Below are 12,624 nucleotides of genomic sequence, written 5' to 3'. Positions count from 1 at the left end.
GTTAGTAAGGCATTTGCATGCACCCAACTTCAGGCAAACTGTACCATGTCAATAATTTGGTATAGTTTTTGTATGTTTTGGGGACATTTTCCATTCTGGTGCAAGAGTGACAATGAGTAAACCTCATGTTTTACTTTCCCAACTTTAATTAGCGCTGCTCCAGTTCTTGGCCATTTAGAGATATCAGAGGGGAGGTGCCAGGGCTGTCTTCTAAACTAAAACCTCACCACGCTGCAGGGGTGGAGTAAAATAATTAGACAGGAGAGCCCATGTGAAATCCCAAAGCATGCACACGGGACCTTGCGATGCTTAGCACTAGATTAACGTGAGTAAAATGCCAACTACGGGGATATGCCTCCAGGCAGCATATGGTCACAGCTCCAAAAGGCATTTCTTTCTTTTTAGCCTTAGTACTGCATCATTTTGCAACCAGAGAGAGTTGAAGACTATACAAAGGGAGAGAGTACACACACATACACACCCCGCTTGGGAAGAGAAATGATAAAACAGCGGTTGTAGATTATAATAATAAATTTTTTTAGGCACAGCTTCAAGCTTACTGCCACAACTGTGACACAAGGTTTCCATACCCTTCAGCCAAGTGACAACTGCCTCAGTGTAAAAGTGAGTAATCAAATCAGAAATAGGTGTGTGGCCACATCCATCACCAGTATAACTGGCAAAAGCGTTTCTATATGGTGAATACATATCTTCAACAGTGCTGACAACAGGCTACACCACACAAATGGCATTTTGCACTCTGGAGAAGGCCTGCTTCCTGCTCCTAGGGTCCTCAGTGAATTTCCTTTCTGGTCAGTAGAGGAGAATCCAGGGATTCTCTGGACTCACACCACCTTCCCCAGTGACCTTGTTTCAGTCTTTCGTTGCAAGTAGACAGGGCTGTGTCAGGAATTCTCTGACAGTTGGTACAGGAGGATGAGTGTGCCAGTGTGAGCGCTGCAGGGGATATGTTGCTGCCAGCTGGTGGGGGGCACTTATACGTGCACACTTAAAATAGACTTGAACGGCTGAGAGGGGACAGACTGCTCCTTAAGTGCCAGTGATGGAAACACTTGGAACCAAGTTATCTGGAAGGGCAAGGAGTTTGTATGTCTGGAGATTTCCATCTGATTTCCATCCTGGGGATTGCGGGTGTGGCGGGAAGAGTCTACGAGTCCCAGATGTCACCCTTGGGTGGAGGGAATACCTGCGGGGCACAGGCACACAGTGGTGGGTTCCCAGAGGGAGAAGATACTCTACGAAGGAGTCTGATCTGGGAGGCTGGGAGATGCAGTACATGTTGCCATATCTGGATTTCCTGCTATATCATAACATGGGCAACTCTCTCTCAAGAGGGGCTGGGAGACAGCATAGGATAGTGGAAAAGAGCATGGGCAGGGAGTCACACACATCCAGGGTCAAATCCCACCACTATCATTTGACAAGTAATCTTGGGAAAATTGCAAAACTCTTTAAACCTTAAAATAGGGGAAGTAGTAATAACTCGTCAGGGTGACTGTGAGAATTAAAGTTATATATAAAATACTTAGTACTATATCTGGTACGTAGTATGTGCTCGATGTACTGTGTCACCATTGGCCAAGGAGGTTTCCTTCCCTTTAATATGTAAATGTTCTCACAGAAGTGATGGGACCTGGCGTGGGGATAAATCACATGGACCTGAGCAAGGGGTTGATGTCCTTGGCTAAGGGTGTCTCCAGGGTACAAAAGTTGGCATTATCAAGTTGTCTTATGGTATGAATATTTTTGATAAGAAATAAAGTACCCTGGGCTTCCCTGGTGGTGCAATGGTTAAGAATCCGCCTGCCGATGCAGGGGACACGGGTTCGTGCCCTGGTCTGGGAAGATCCCACATGCCGCGGAGCAACTAAGCCCGTGTGTCACAACTACTGAGCCTGCACTCTAGAGCCCGCGAGCCACAACTACTGAGCCCGAGTGCCACAACTACTGAAGCCTGCGCGCCTAGAGCCCGTGCTCCACGACAAGAGAAGCCACCGCAACGAGAAGCCCGCGCACTGCAACGAAGAGTAGCCCCCACTCGCCACAACTAGCGAAAGCCCGCGCGCAGCAACTAAGACCCAATGCAGCCAAAAATAAAAATAAATAAAATAAACAAATTTTTATACAAAAAAAGAAAGTACCTGTGAGAATCCACACATGTGATCAGAAAGGTATCAGACTGATTAGAATTCAACAGAGTTCAACGCTCGCTCGTTGAGATCTGCTCATTTCCGGTCTATAGGACATCCACACGTCCACCTCTGCTCTGCGCTACTGTATGACAGGTGTGTTTCTACAATCATGTGTGAAACGCAACACTAACTTTATCTCTCTGCATTCGAGGAAGTTTTGTAAAGCAAATCATCCACACCTAATCCATCTTTTTTTGAAGGTCAAAACTTTCTCCCATCTTCAAGTTGGTACGTGGGTCCTGTATTCTTTCTTCCCACCTCTCACCCTAAGAGCTGGGCCACAACTGCTACTCTCTTTCACGTGCTCCACCCCAGCACTCTGGGAAAACATGTAGCATCAAGAAAATATTCAAGATTTGACAGAAGAATCATCGGTACCTTGGACACATTGTTTAGGGACCTTTAATTAGAAGGTAAGGGAGACAACTACCTACGGCAAAAGCCACAGTACGGGCGCTCTGAGTGCCCAGTCTCCGGAAAGTCCCCTCCCCCAGGGGGATTCCCGCAGAGGAATGTCCTCAGGGAAGAGCCTGCGTCTGGAATGCTGCTCGGGCCAAAAAGTGGCCTGCGTTCCTGCATGCCTACATTCAGGTCACGGGCGTCCCTGGCCAGGGTGACCTGTCTCTCTCTAATGGGGCGCGCCTCAGGGACCCCCGAGTCCGGCTCCTCTCGTCTCAGCATCAAACTTTCTCCTGGAACAAAACCTCTTTCAAACCACATGGGGGCAGGAGGATGGAGGATGGCAAAGCCACCAGCTGCTGCCCGGAGACAGCCCTCCTCCTCCAGCCCGCTTCCCTCAGCCGCCACCCTCTTCCTCGCAGGGAAAGCGGCCCAGACAGCGCAGCCCCGCCCAGCCCCGCCCAGCCCGCGCCCCAGCCCACCGCCCGCCCGCTGTAGCCCAGGGCTTTGCAAAGCCACTTCCCGGCGCTGCGACGCCCGAGGCGACGGGGCGAGCCCAGCCGAGTACCTTTAGGAAGAGGTCAGGACACCGACACCCAAGGAGACCCGCAGCATCGCCCGAACGCCGCCGCTGCCGCCGCCGCCGCCGCCGCCGCCGCCGCCGCGGGAGGCTACTCCGCTGCGCCAAGAGCCGGAGCGGGCTGGGACCCGCCGCCGCCGCCGCCGCCTGCGCCGCTCGAGCTCCCTGCGCCGCGCTGTGCTCGCTGCGCCCCGGCTCAGCAGCCCGGCGACCGCCACTGTCAAGCGGAGCCCCGCCCCCTGCGCGCCGGGCGAGCCGCGGCCCCCGGGACGCGCCGCCGCCCGGATTGGCTGCGGAGTCGCTGGCTCCGCCCCCATCGCCGCGCCCCTCCCGCGCTGGGGGCGCGCGCGGCAGCCAGTTCCTTCCAGGGGCGCAGCGAAGGGTGGGGTACCGGGCTGGGCGCCCAGAAAAGGCTACCTAGGGTGGAGTCTCGGAATTATAGACAGAGGGGTTTTTTGTTTTGTTTCTGCTTTTTTTTTTTTTAACCTGAAGGTGCCCTCACACACCGTCCAAACTTCATTTTATGTGGAGATTAAATCCAGTTCAACAACTTACCCAAGGTCACAGAGCAAGGAGATTGATTTTGTACTTCTGTATTAAATCGAAGCTGCTTCAGCTTTTATTTCTCAGTCATGCCGAGATGCGTCCTAATAACTGAGCTATGTACACAGTGTAACAAGAAATTAAGAATCCATAGAGACAGAAAGTAGATTAGTGGTTGCTAGGGGGCGGGGAAGGGGGGATGGGGAGTGACTGCTAATAGGTTGGGGTTTCTTTGGGGGTGATGAGACTGTTCCTCAATTTGTTAGTGGTGATGGATGCACAATTCTGAATATACTAAAAACCACTGCATTGTACACCTTAAGTGAAATTGTGGTACAGGTTTTCCCTGCTACCCAAAGTAGAGTGTTCCTATGAAGCCTTTCATAAGCCAAAACGGCATAAAGCACAGAATCAATTACCTTGGGGCACATCTTGCTAACGCATGCACAAAATAAATGGAGATAAAGCACAGATGCTCACAGACACAGTTCAAAACTATGGCAGATTGATACTGCGATGCTGAGTGTAGTTCCCGGAGGAGGACCTTTGCAGGGCCACTCTCCTTGCCCAGGTTGGTGCTGCCTCCATAAGAGCTTGTTGCAAATCAAATGACAAATACTATGTTTGCTTTTTGCCTTTTACATAAAAGCACAAAGAGGGTTTTACACAAAACCCTCTTTGGATTTCCTTCAGTTAGCGAAAATGGTTACTAATGTAGGTTTGTCGTAAAAGCAAAGTGGTATATGGCAAACTTTTGAAAAAACTGAGGATACCTGTATGTGAATTACATCTCAGTAAAGCTGTTATAAAACCATATTGAGAGTTATAGTGCTTTAGGGAGACACACATAAGCACATAGTTGGAGTACGTCACAATTCTGTTCTTTGTGGGCAGAAATGGCTTATATGCATGCACCCATCCACTCATTCAATAAACCACGTATCTTTATCAGGTACTCTGACAGGGGTACACAGATTGATAATACATGATCTCTGTCTTCAAAGAGTTGCCAGACTGTTAAGGGGACAGTTGTTATAATACAATAAGGTGTTACTCCAAGGAGGTAAGACAGTGCCAGGTTTAGGGTACTAAGACCTAAGGCAGGACCTTGGCACAGGTGTGGAGGGGCTGGTGTTGTGCTGTCTTTTAGCAATGTCTGATGTGGCCCTGTCTGGGAGGTGTGGCAGGAAGTGAAGCTGGACAGTTACTCACAGGACAAACTATCGCCGTGGATTAGAGCTCAGTTCAAGAGGGGCAGCCTAATCCGGAAGTGAAAATTTGAATTCCTCTGGGTCTTTCTTATCCCTCCTGTAGTGTGTGATTTTGGTGGTCTTAATCTAAGCCCAGTTTCATCGTCTCTGAGGGGCATAGTAGTATCCATTAGCTGGCCTTTGTTTCTACCTTTTTAGTACACGAAGGGCTTTCTTGCATTCTCTCCTGAAAGTGGAGAGGTGAGGGGAAGCACTTAAGGCCGTATGGTTTCGAACTGATGGAGCTGAGACAGAACTCATTTCCTGGCTCTGAGAAAACTTTTTTTTAAAATTTTATGTATTTTTTATTTTTGGCTGTGTTGGGTCCTTATTGCTGCGCGTGGTCTTTCTTTAGTTGCGGCAAGCAGGGGCTATTCTTCGTTGCAGTTTGCGGGCTTATTGCAGTGGCTTCTCTTGTTGCAGAGCACGGACTCTAGGCGTGCGGACTTCAGTAGTTGTGGCACGTGGGCTCAGTAGCTGTGGCTCGCGGGCTCTAGAACGCAGGCTCATTAGTTGTGGCGCACGGGCTTAGTTGTTCCACAGCATGTGGGCTCTTCCCGGACCAGGGCTCGAACCCATGTCCCCTGCATCGGCAGGCGGATCCTTAACCACTGCGCCACCAGGGAAGTCCCCAACAGCATTTTTCTTTTCCTCCACCTTTTCTCTCAACTCTCGTGGGATGATGAACACCTTTGAAAGTGGGTACTGTGCTTTGTTAATTTCCTTATTTCCCTTCCCCCCCACCTGCATCCCCCATCTATCCTTACCCTGTCCACTTCCTCACCCCCTTCCCCATCTCCATCCAGGTACTGAGAGTGCCTGGGACCCAATAGGCCCTCAGTGAATGTCTGTTAAATGTTCAGTATGATTTACCATCAAAAAGGGTATCATCTTTTTGTTGTTGTTACTAATTGTTTACAGTGCTGACATACATTATGAAGTTTGGAAATTAATTGGCCCATATAGTGTGTACACTCTGGAGTTTCGGGACATAGTTGTAAGAACATTAGAGAATCACATCCCACACTTTAATAAGCTGTGAGTTGAACCCTAAATCTAAATGCCTGAAATTTAAAAGTTAGTCTCAATCTACGGAAGCACAATTTTAATATTTTAACAGTAATTAAGCTAAGTACTTGACAGCAGAATAATTTTAATACTTATTATAGAAATTTTTTCACTCTGAGGAGATAATTTCCTAGTAGTTTTAAAGATCTTCGAAATCTTTTCTAAACCTTCCTTGCTTCTTTTCTTTTTCAGGTCATCCTTTTCATTTTTATCCTTCACAAGATTGCAATATCTAATTAACACTGCAGCATTACAATTCTCTTTTCCATAAATTTCTGTGCAAAAATCTAGGGAATCCAGAAGAATGGGGGAGTGCTGATCTCCCTGGAGTCCTTAGGCAGGGGAGAACCAATGAGAAGGCTGGAGCCATTCCCCCTGCAGGAGCAAATGTTGTCCCTCCCCGAGGAGTTCTGATGTACTGGAAGAAATGAGATAATGAAAATAAGCAAGCTTCTTTGTGAATGTTATCAAATATCATCAGCCCCAGCCAGATCGATCCCTAAATAAGTATTCTTTACTGATCAAAGTACAAGCAGATGAACATGACAGTTTTCCTAATATATTTAGAAAAAAAATGATTTGTGCGAAAGGACCAACTTAATTGGACCACACATAACAGCGTGTGGGAAACAGTCCTCGGGAAGAGGGAAGTGGTGTCATTGAAGGGGTTCAGCCGCTGTCAGCCGTCCACTGCCCCCAGCCATGGCTCCACAGGCTTCTCAAGCAGGCTTCCTCCTTTCCAGGTCACTTGGCAGAGAGCTATTCGGACAGTGAACAGCTACTGCCCCTTGGGATATTTACGGGACCTGCTTCTATAGATGAAAAGACAATCAAAGGTAGAGAGGAGGAGCCAGAACGTCCCCCTGCTGAGCCATCTACCAGATCCTGGTGTTTCCAGTCAGCTAGCCTGGGGTCCCTTGCCGTTCTAGGAGAATCAACGTACCTTATGACAAAATTTCAGGATAGGAAGGATACCAGCAGACAGTGACTGCAAACGTTGGTAGCCCCATGAAAAAGAACAATTTTGTAAGTAGTGTAAATGTGAAAATTGTGAAGTTTTTTTTTTTTTTAAATCAAAACTAATGCTGAAATTGTATACTCTAAAAAGTTAACAGTGGGGACCCATTCCCTGGCTGAGAAAAGAACACATCATCCCGTCTGGATGATCAGGGGAAAAGGCATCATGATGGAGATGGATTTTGAGCTGACAGTGAAAGAAGAGTGAGGAACAGTAGTCTGAGAATGAGGGGGGAGGGCAGAGCAGGAGTAAACAGCACCTGGAAAGTCCCGGGGTGTGAATATGTATATGGTTTCAGAAGGAAGCAAGCTGACTGGGTGTGGATGAAGTGCGGAGGGGATACACGTTTCTGTTCATCTACACTGATTATACGTTCTCTGCCTTTGCATATTACAGGTCCCCCACCTCCACTTCCAGAAAAATAGCTTTGTATTTAAGAGAGAAAAGAAACAGGCTTGAAGTAACTTGGCTGTTTCCTAGAGAATGAAAAAATAAAAATTTTCATATTATGTGAAAGTAAAGTCAAGCATGCTATGCAATTATTCAGAGTAAACCACTTAAAAGGCTCTTCAGTACAATAAAGAAGAATAGTTATCCCAAAGGAAGCTACTGTTTTGACATTTAACTGGGAAGACATCCAAAAATTTAGACAAGGGTTATAGCCCTTGCCTTTCTTTTGGAAGACTTCATAGTGATTATTCAGAGAAGCTGATGTCTGCAGTTCTACTTACCTTCAAATGACAATAAAATAAAACAAAACCCAACAGATGCACGTGTTTAAAGGAGACTGACACTGAAATCATTTCTTTTAAATAATTGACTTGAAGCATTTTTTTGATGTAGCTAAACTTTTCTCAAAAATGAACTCAAATTATCCTTTTGTATTTCTTAACTCTCTCTTTTTGATTACTTTTAAAAACTCCTATTGCCAGGTTGTCTTGACCACTTAACATGATAACAATTACTTTACTTCTTTTGAAGGATGCCATTCTAGTTATGAAATGAAACTAGAGGAGCTCCAACGTTGGTGGTGGGTGGAAGAGATGCAGGGCTGTCCCAGGACTGGTTTGGAGTCAGGCAGATTTGAATGATCTAAGCTAGTTTTGCAGATTCGGTTCTCATTTCCAGCCAGCACTTCTGTGCTTTTATCAGGTTAAAAGACACGTGGCTACTGGAAGAACCATGTATATGTTATATTCTATACAAGTAGCAACTGCAGTGTTTTCAGCTTTGGGTTGGTTCCTGAGGCCTTGTACTCTGCACCCACAGCTCTCAGCATGATTCAAAATTCAGATGGATGCTTGTGCACTAGGAAGCCTGGGGGGCTTATGTGGAGACTGGCCAGCAGCAAGGGCCTTGGAGAAGTGAAAATCAGGGCAGTTCCAGCTCTACCCGTGTGCGGAGTGTGAAAAGCTCCAATAGCATTTGTCTCCCTTAACAATTTACTGAAGTGAAATCAGGTTAAACTAAACTCACAGCCACCTTGAAGACAGAAGGGTAAATTGCAGCTTGAGGGATGTGCATGGACAAGGGGAGGGAGATTCCCACCTGAGCTGGGATGTGGAGGTTGAAATATCGTACCTACGTGCACCCAGGTTTTTTTCAGCACCATCTGCAGAACTGTTCTCAGGCTCTCTCTTGCACACAGCCCATTCTCTGCCACTCCGTGGGCCAGGTGTGGTTCGGTGGTGGCATCACCGGGTTTGCCTACAGATATCAAACCTTGTGAATTTCGTGTGAAATATTTATGTATTTCATTAATTTTTCCCCCAAGACTATATGTTTCTAACAGATGTATTTCTACAATTATCTTTTCAAACCAGTACCTACCATGGTCTGAAGAGGCTCTAAGTATTCTATAGTTAGAGTTCCAATTTGAATTCACTAATCACTGCTGACTAAAAGCACAATGAATTGCAAATGTGTAATTTTCAGGCATGTGCTGAAAATTTACCCAAGTTATAGACTTTGAAGTGGCAAAGAATCAACAAAATATATAATTTTGATGAATTTAGAAATGTTGAACAATTAATTATTATAAATAAAAATGAAATTCTTAATACCTCTCTTTGCTCAGAAAAAAAATCATTTTTAAATTCAACTAGAAAATAAAGATGAACTGTAATGAGTGTTGAATCAAGTGTAACCTGATGTTATGAACCAGATTAATGTAGTATTAATTCGTTTGATTATAATCTATTTATATATCAGAGCATGAATTTTAAAATCTTGAAGTAATATGTAATTACAGAGTAAACTTTTTTCCATAAAAATGTGTCTTAATTTCCCTAAAATTAATCATGGAAAGAAAAATTGCAAACCTCATCTAAAGCGAAATATATTTATATCTATTTGCTCTTTCAATATTCAAAAATTCCTAGGGACTTTAAAACCCTAACAAAAATATTATATTTGTTATAAATGTTGTTGCTTTATTATTTAGTGATTGCTCTTCATTGATGTAATCCCTACAATACTGTTGTTACTTGTTTCTCCAAACATACCTTAGGAAAATGAATTAAGCATTATATAATCAGTGGATAGGGCTTCCCTGGTGGCGCAGTGGTTGAGAGTCCGCCTGCCGATGCAGGCGACACGCGTTCGTGCCCCGGTCCGGGAGGATCCCGCATGCCGCGGAGCGGCTGGGCCCGTGAGCCATGGCCTCTGGGCCTGGGCGTCCCGAGCCTGTGCTCCGCAACGGGAGAGGCCGCGGCAATGAGAGGCCCACGTACTGCAAAAAAAAAAAAAAAAAAAAAAAATCAGTGGATAATTATATTGAACTCACGAATAATATAACTGCTCTTTTCCCTATATTTTAAAAGAAATATTAAGATAAAAGAAACTTATAGTTAATTTTTACTTTATTCATTTCTTTGTCAGTGGTTGTGGTAGCTCCATATGACTAAAGCACAGAGTTTTAGCTGTAGAAAATCTATGTCTAAACTGTTCAAGTTTAATATTCTTTCATCATTTAGTTCATCCCCCAAGTTGGTTAAGTATAAGTATTGGCCCTGCACAATCAAATCCTACAGACAGTATTGAAAATGTTGTTTTCATTTTTACAAAGTATGCCTTTGATTTTTCTAGAAAATGAGATGTGCATGCCTCTAGGATGAATAATGCCCAAGTATGCATTTAAAATACTTTTAGGTATTGATTTTTAAATCATATTTCAGAAACCATTAGAGTTGTACTTACAAACGCAATCTCAGACATCTCTATAGTATTCAGTAACAGCTGTTGGGTCAGAGAAATAATGTACTTCATTTTAAAAACAATTTAATGCCAGATGTATATGCCCATTATAAATCTGGATTTAAGATATTTGATTAATAGAAATATCAAAGGAAATAGTACTACTTTACATTCTAAGAAATTAAACTTCTTTTCTGGGTCAGTTATTAGGAGAGGAAGACCAAGTCAACAATCTGGTTTATTTTCTAGAATCCATTAGGGACACTGACACAGTTGAATTTTTCTCTCAAAGGTTCTTTTTTTTAATGTTGTTCCTTAATTGGAAAACAATTACTCAGACCCTAAGGGAAAAAAATTACTAAAAATCATACAATTTGATGGTATAAATTAATAGTGCAACAAAATATTATGCTAACCAAAATAAACAGTTATGTAATTGCCTTGAAACATAACTGAATAAACTCTTCAATCCCCCCCCCAAAATCATACAACTGGTTCTCCACCTTATGAAAACTAAATCTTTAGTCAAGACTATGAAAAAATAAATTATTTCTTTCTTGCAGCTGATGATTATTAATTGTGACAATCTGATATTATGCAAAAGTGAGGAGCACTCTGATTTTGCAAAGACTTAAGTTTTTTTTTTCTAAGTCTTGCATTTTAATGTGGTTTTCTTTATACAGTGACAACTCAATGAACAAATCCTTCAGGAATAAAGTTTCATTATAACAAAATTGTCCAAAGTTGACAGAATTGACCTACAAAAAAAACATAGGGAGTAAGCTCCTTGACACTGGTCTTAGCAATGATGTTTTTAAGATTTGACACCAAAAGCAAAAGCACCAAAAGCAAAAAAAAAAAAAACAAAAAACAAAAAACAAGTGGGACTACATCAAACTAAAAAGCATCTACACAGCAAAAGAAACCATCAACAAAATGAAAGAAAATACAACCTACGGAATGGAAGAAAATATTTGCAACTCATACATCTGCTAAGGGGTTAATATCTAAAATATATTAAGAACTCACACAACTCAGTAGCAAAAAATCAAACAATTCAATTTAAAAATGGGCAGAGGAACTGAATACATATTTTTCCAAAGAAGACATATAAATGATCAATAGGTACATGGAAAGGTACTCACATCCTTAATCATCAGGGAAATGCAAATCAAAACTACAATGAGATATTACCTCACACTTGTTACAATGACTATTATCAAAAAGACAAGAGATAACAAGTGTTGGTGAGGATGTGGAGAAAAGGGAACCCTTGTGCACTGTTGGTGGGAGTGGAAATTGGTTTAGCCTCTAAGGAAAGCAGTTTGGAGGTTCCTCAAAAAACTAAAAATAGAATTACCATATGATCCAGCAATCCCACTTCTGGGTATATATCCAGAGTAAATGAAAACAGAATATCAGAGAGATATCTGCACTTTCATGTTCATAGCAACATTATTCACAATAGCCAAGATATGGAAACAACGTTAAGTGTCCATCAACACGTGAATGGATAAAGAAGGTGTGGTATATGTACAGATGGTCCCCAACTTATGATGGTTTGAATTACGATTTTTTGACTTTATGATGGTGCAAAAGTGATATGCATTCTGTAGAAACTGCATTTTGAATGGTTTTTTTTTTGGCTGTGTTAGGTCTTCGTTGCTGCGCGTGGGCTTTCTCTAGTTGCGGCAAGCAGGGGCTACTCTTCGTTGCGGTGCACGGGCTTCTCATTGTGGTGGCTTCTCTTGTTGCAGAGCACGGGCTCTAGGTGCGTGGGCTTCAGTAGTTGTGGCGCAGGCTCAATAGTTGTGGCTCACGGGCTCTAGAGCACAGGCTCAGTAGTTGTGGCGCATGGGCTTAGTTGCTTCGCGGCATGTGGGATCTTCCTGGACCAGGGGTCACACCTGTGTCCCCTGCATTGGCAGGCAGATTCTTAACCACTGTGCCACCAGGGAAGTCCCTGCACTTTGAATTTTGAATTTAGATCTTTTCCTGGGCTAGTGGTAGGTGGTATGATACTCTCTTGTGTGATTCTGGGCAGCGACAGTGAGCCGCAGCTCCCAGTCAACCAGAGGCTCACAAGGGTGAGCAGCTGATACATCTACAACCATTCTGTACCCATAACAACCATTCTGTTTTTCACTTTCAATACAGAATCCAATACATGGCATGAGATATTCAACACTTTGTTATATTGTCACCTATTCTATAAAATAGGCTTTGTGTTAGATGATTTTGCCCAACTGTAGGCTAATGTTGTGTTCTGAGCATGTTGAAGGTAGGCTGGGCTAAGCTATGTTGTTCCGTGGGTTAGGGGTATTAAATACATTTTCAATTTACAATATTTTCAACATA

The 12,624-nt window shown here is 43.7% G+C and overlaps 2 protein-coding genes across 2 annotated transcripts in view; both read right to left on the bottom strand.

Moving 5' to 3' along the window:
• The window catches only part of FRY (FRY microtubule binding protein), a 429,644-nt gene extending 426,382 nt beyond the window's left edge, over window positions 1-3,262 (bottom strand). Inside the window, exon 1 of the mRNA XM_060288251.1 lies at window positions 3,181-3,262. The gene's annotated coding sequence lies outside the window, so the exon portion shown is untranslated. The remainder of the gene's footprint in view (window positions 1-3,180) is intronic.
• Window positions 3,183-3,509, bottom strand: LOC115866559 (C-type natriuretic peptide-like). Its single transcript, XM_030882112.1, has one exon. It carries the CDS (start codon window positions 3,507-3,509, stop codon window positions 3,183-3,185), a length of 327 nt encoding a protein of 108 aa, XP_030737972.1.
• Between the last annotated feature and the right edge of the window lie 9,115 nt (window positions 3,510-12,624).

This window comes from Globicephala melas, chromosome 18, assembly GCF_963455315.2.
Source record: "Globicephala melas chromosome 18, mGloMel1.2, whole genome shotgun sequence".
NCBI lineage: Eukaryota > Metazoa > Chordata > Mammalia > Artiodactyla > Delphinidae > Globicephala > Globicephala melas.
This window is presented reverse-complemented; position numbering and strand designations above follow the sequence as displayed.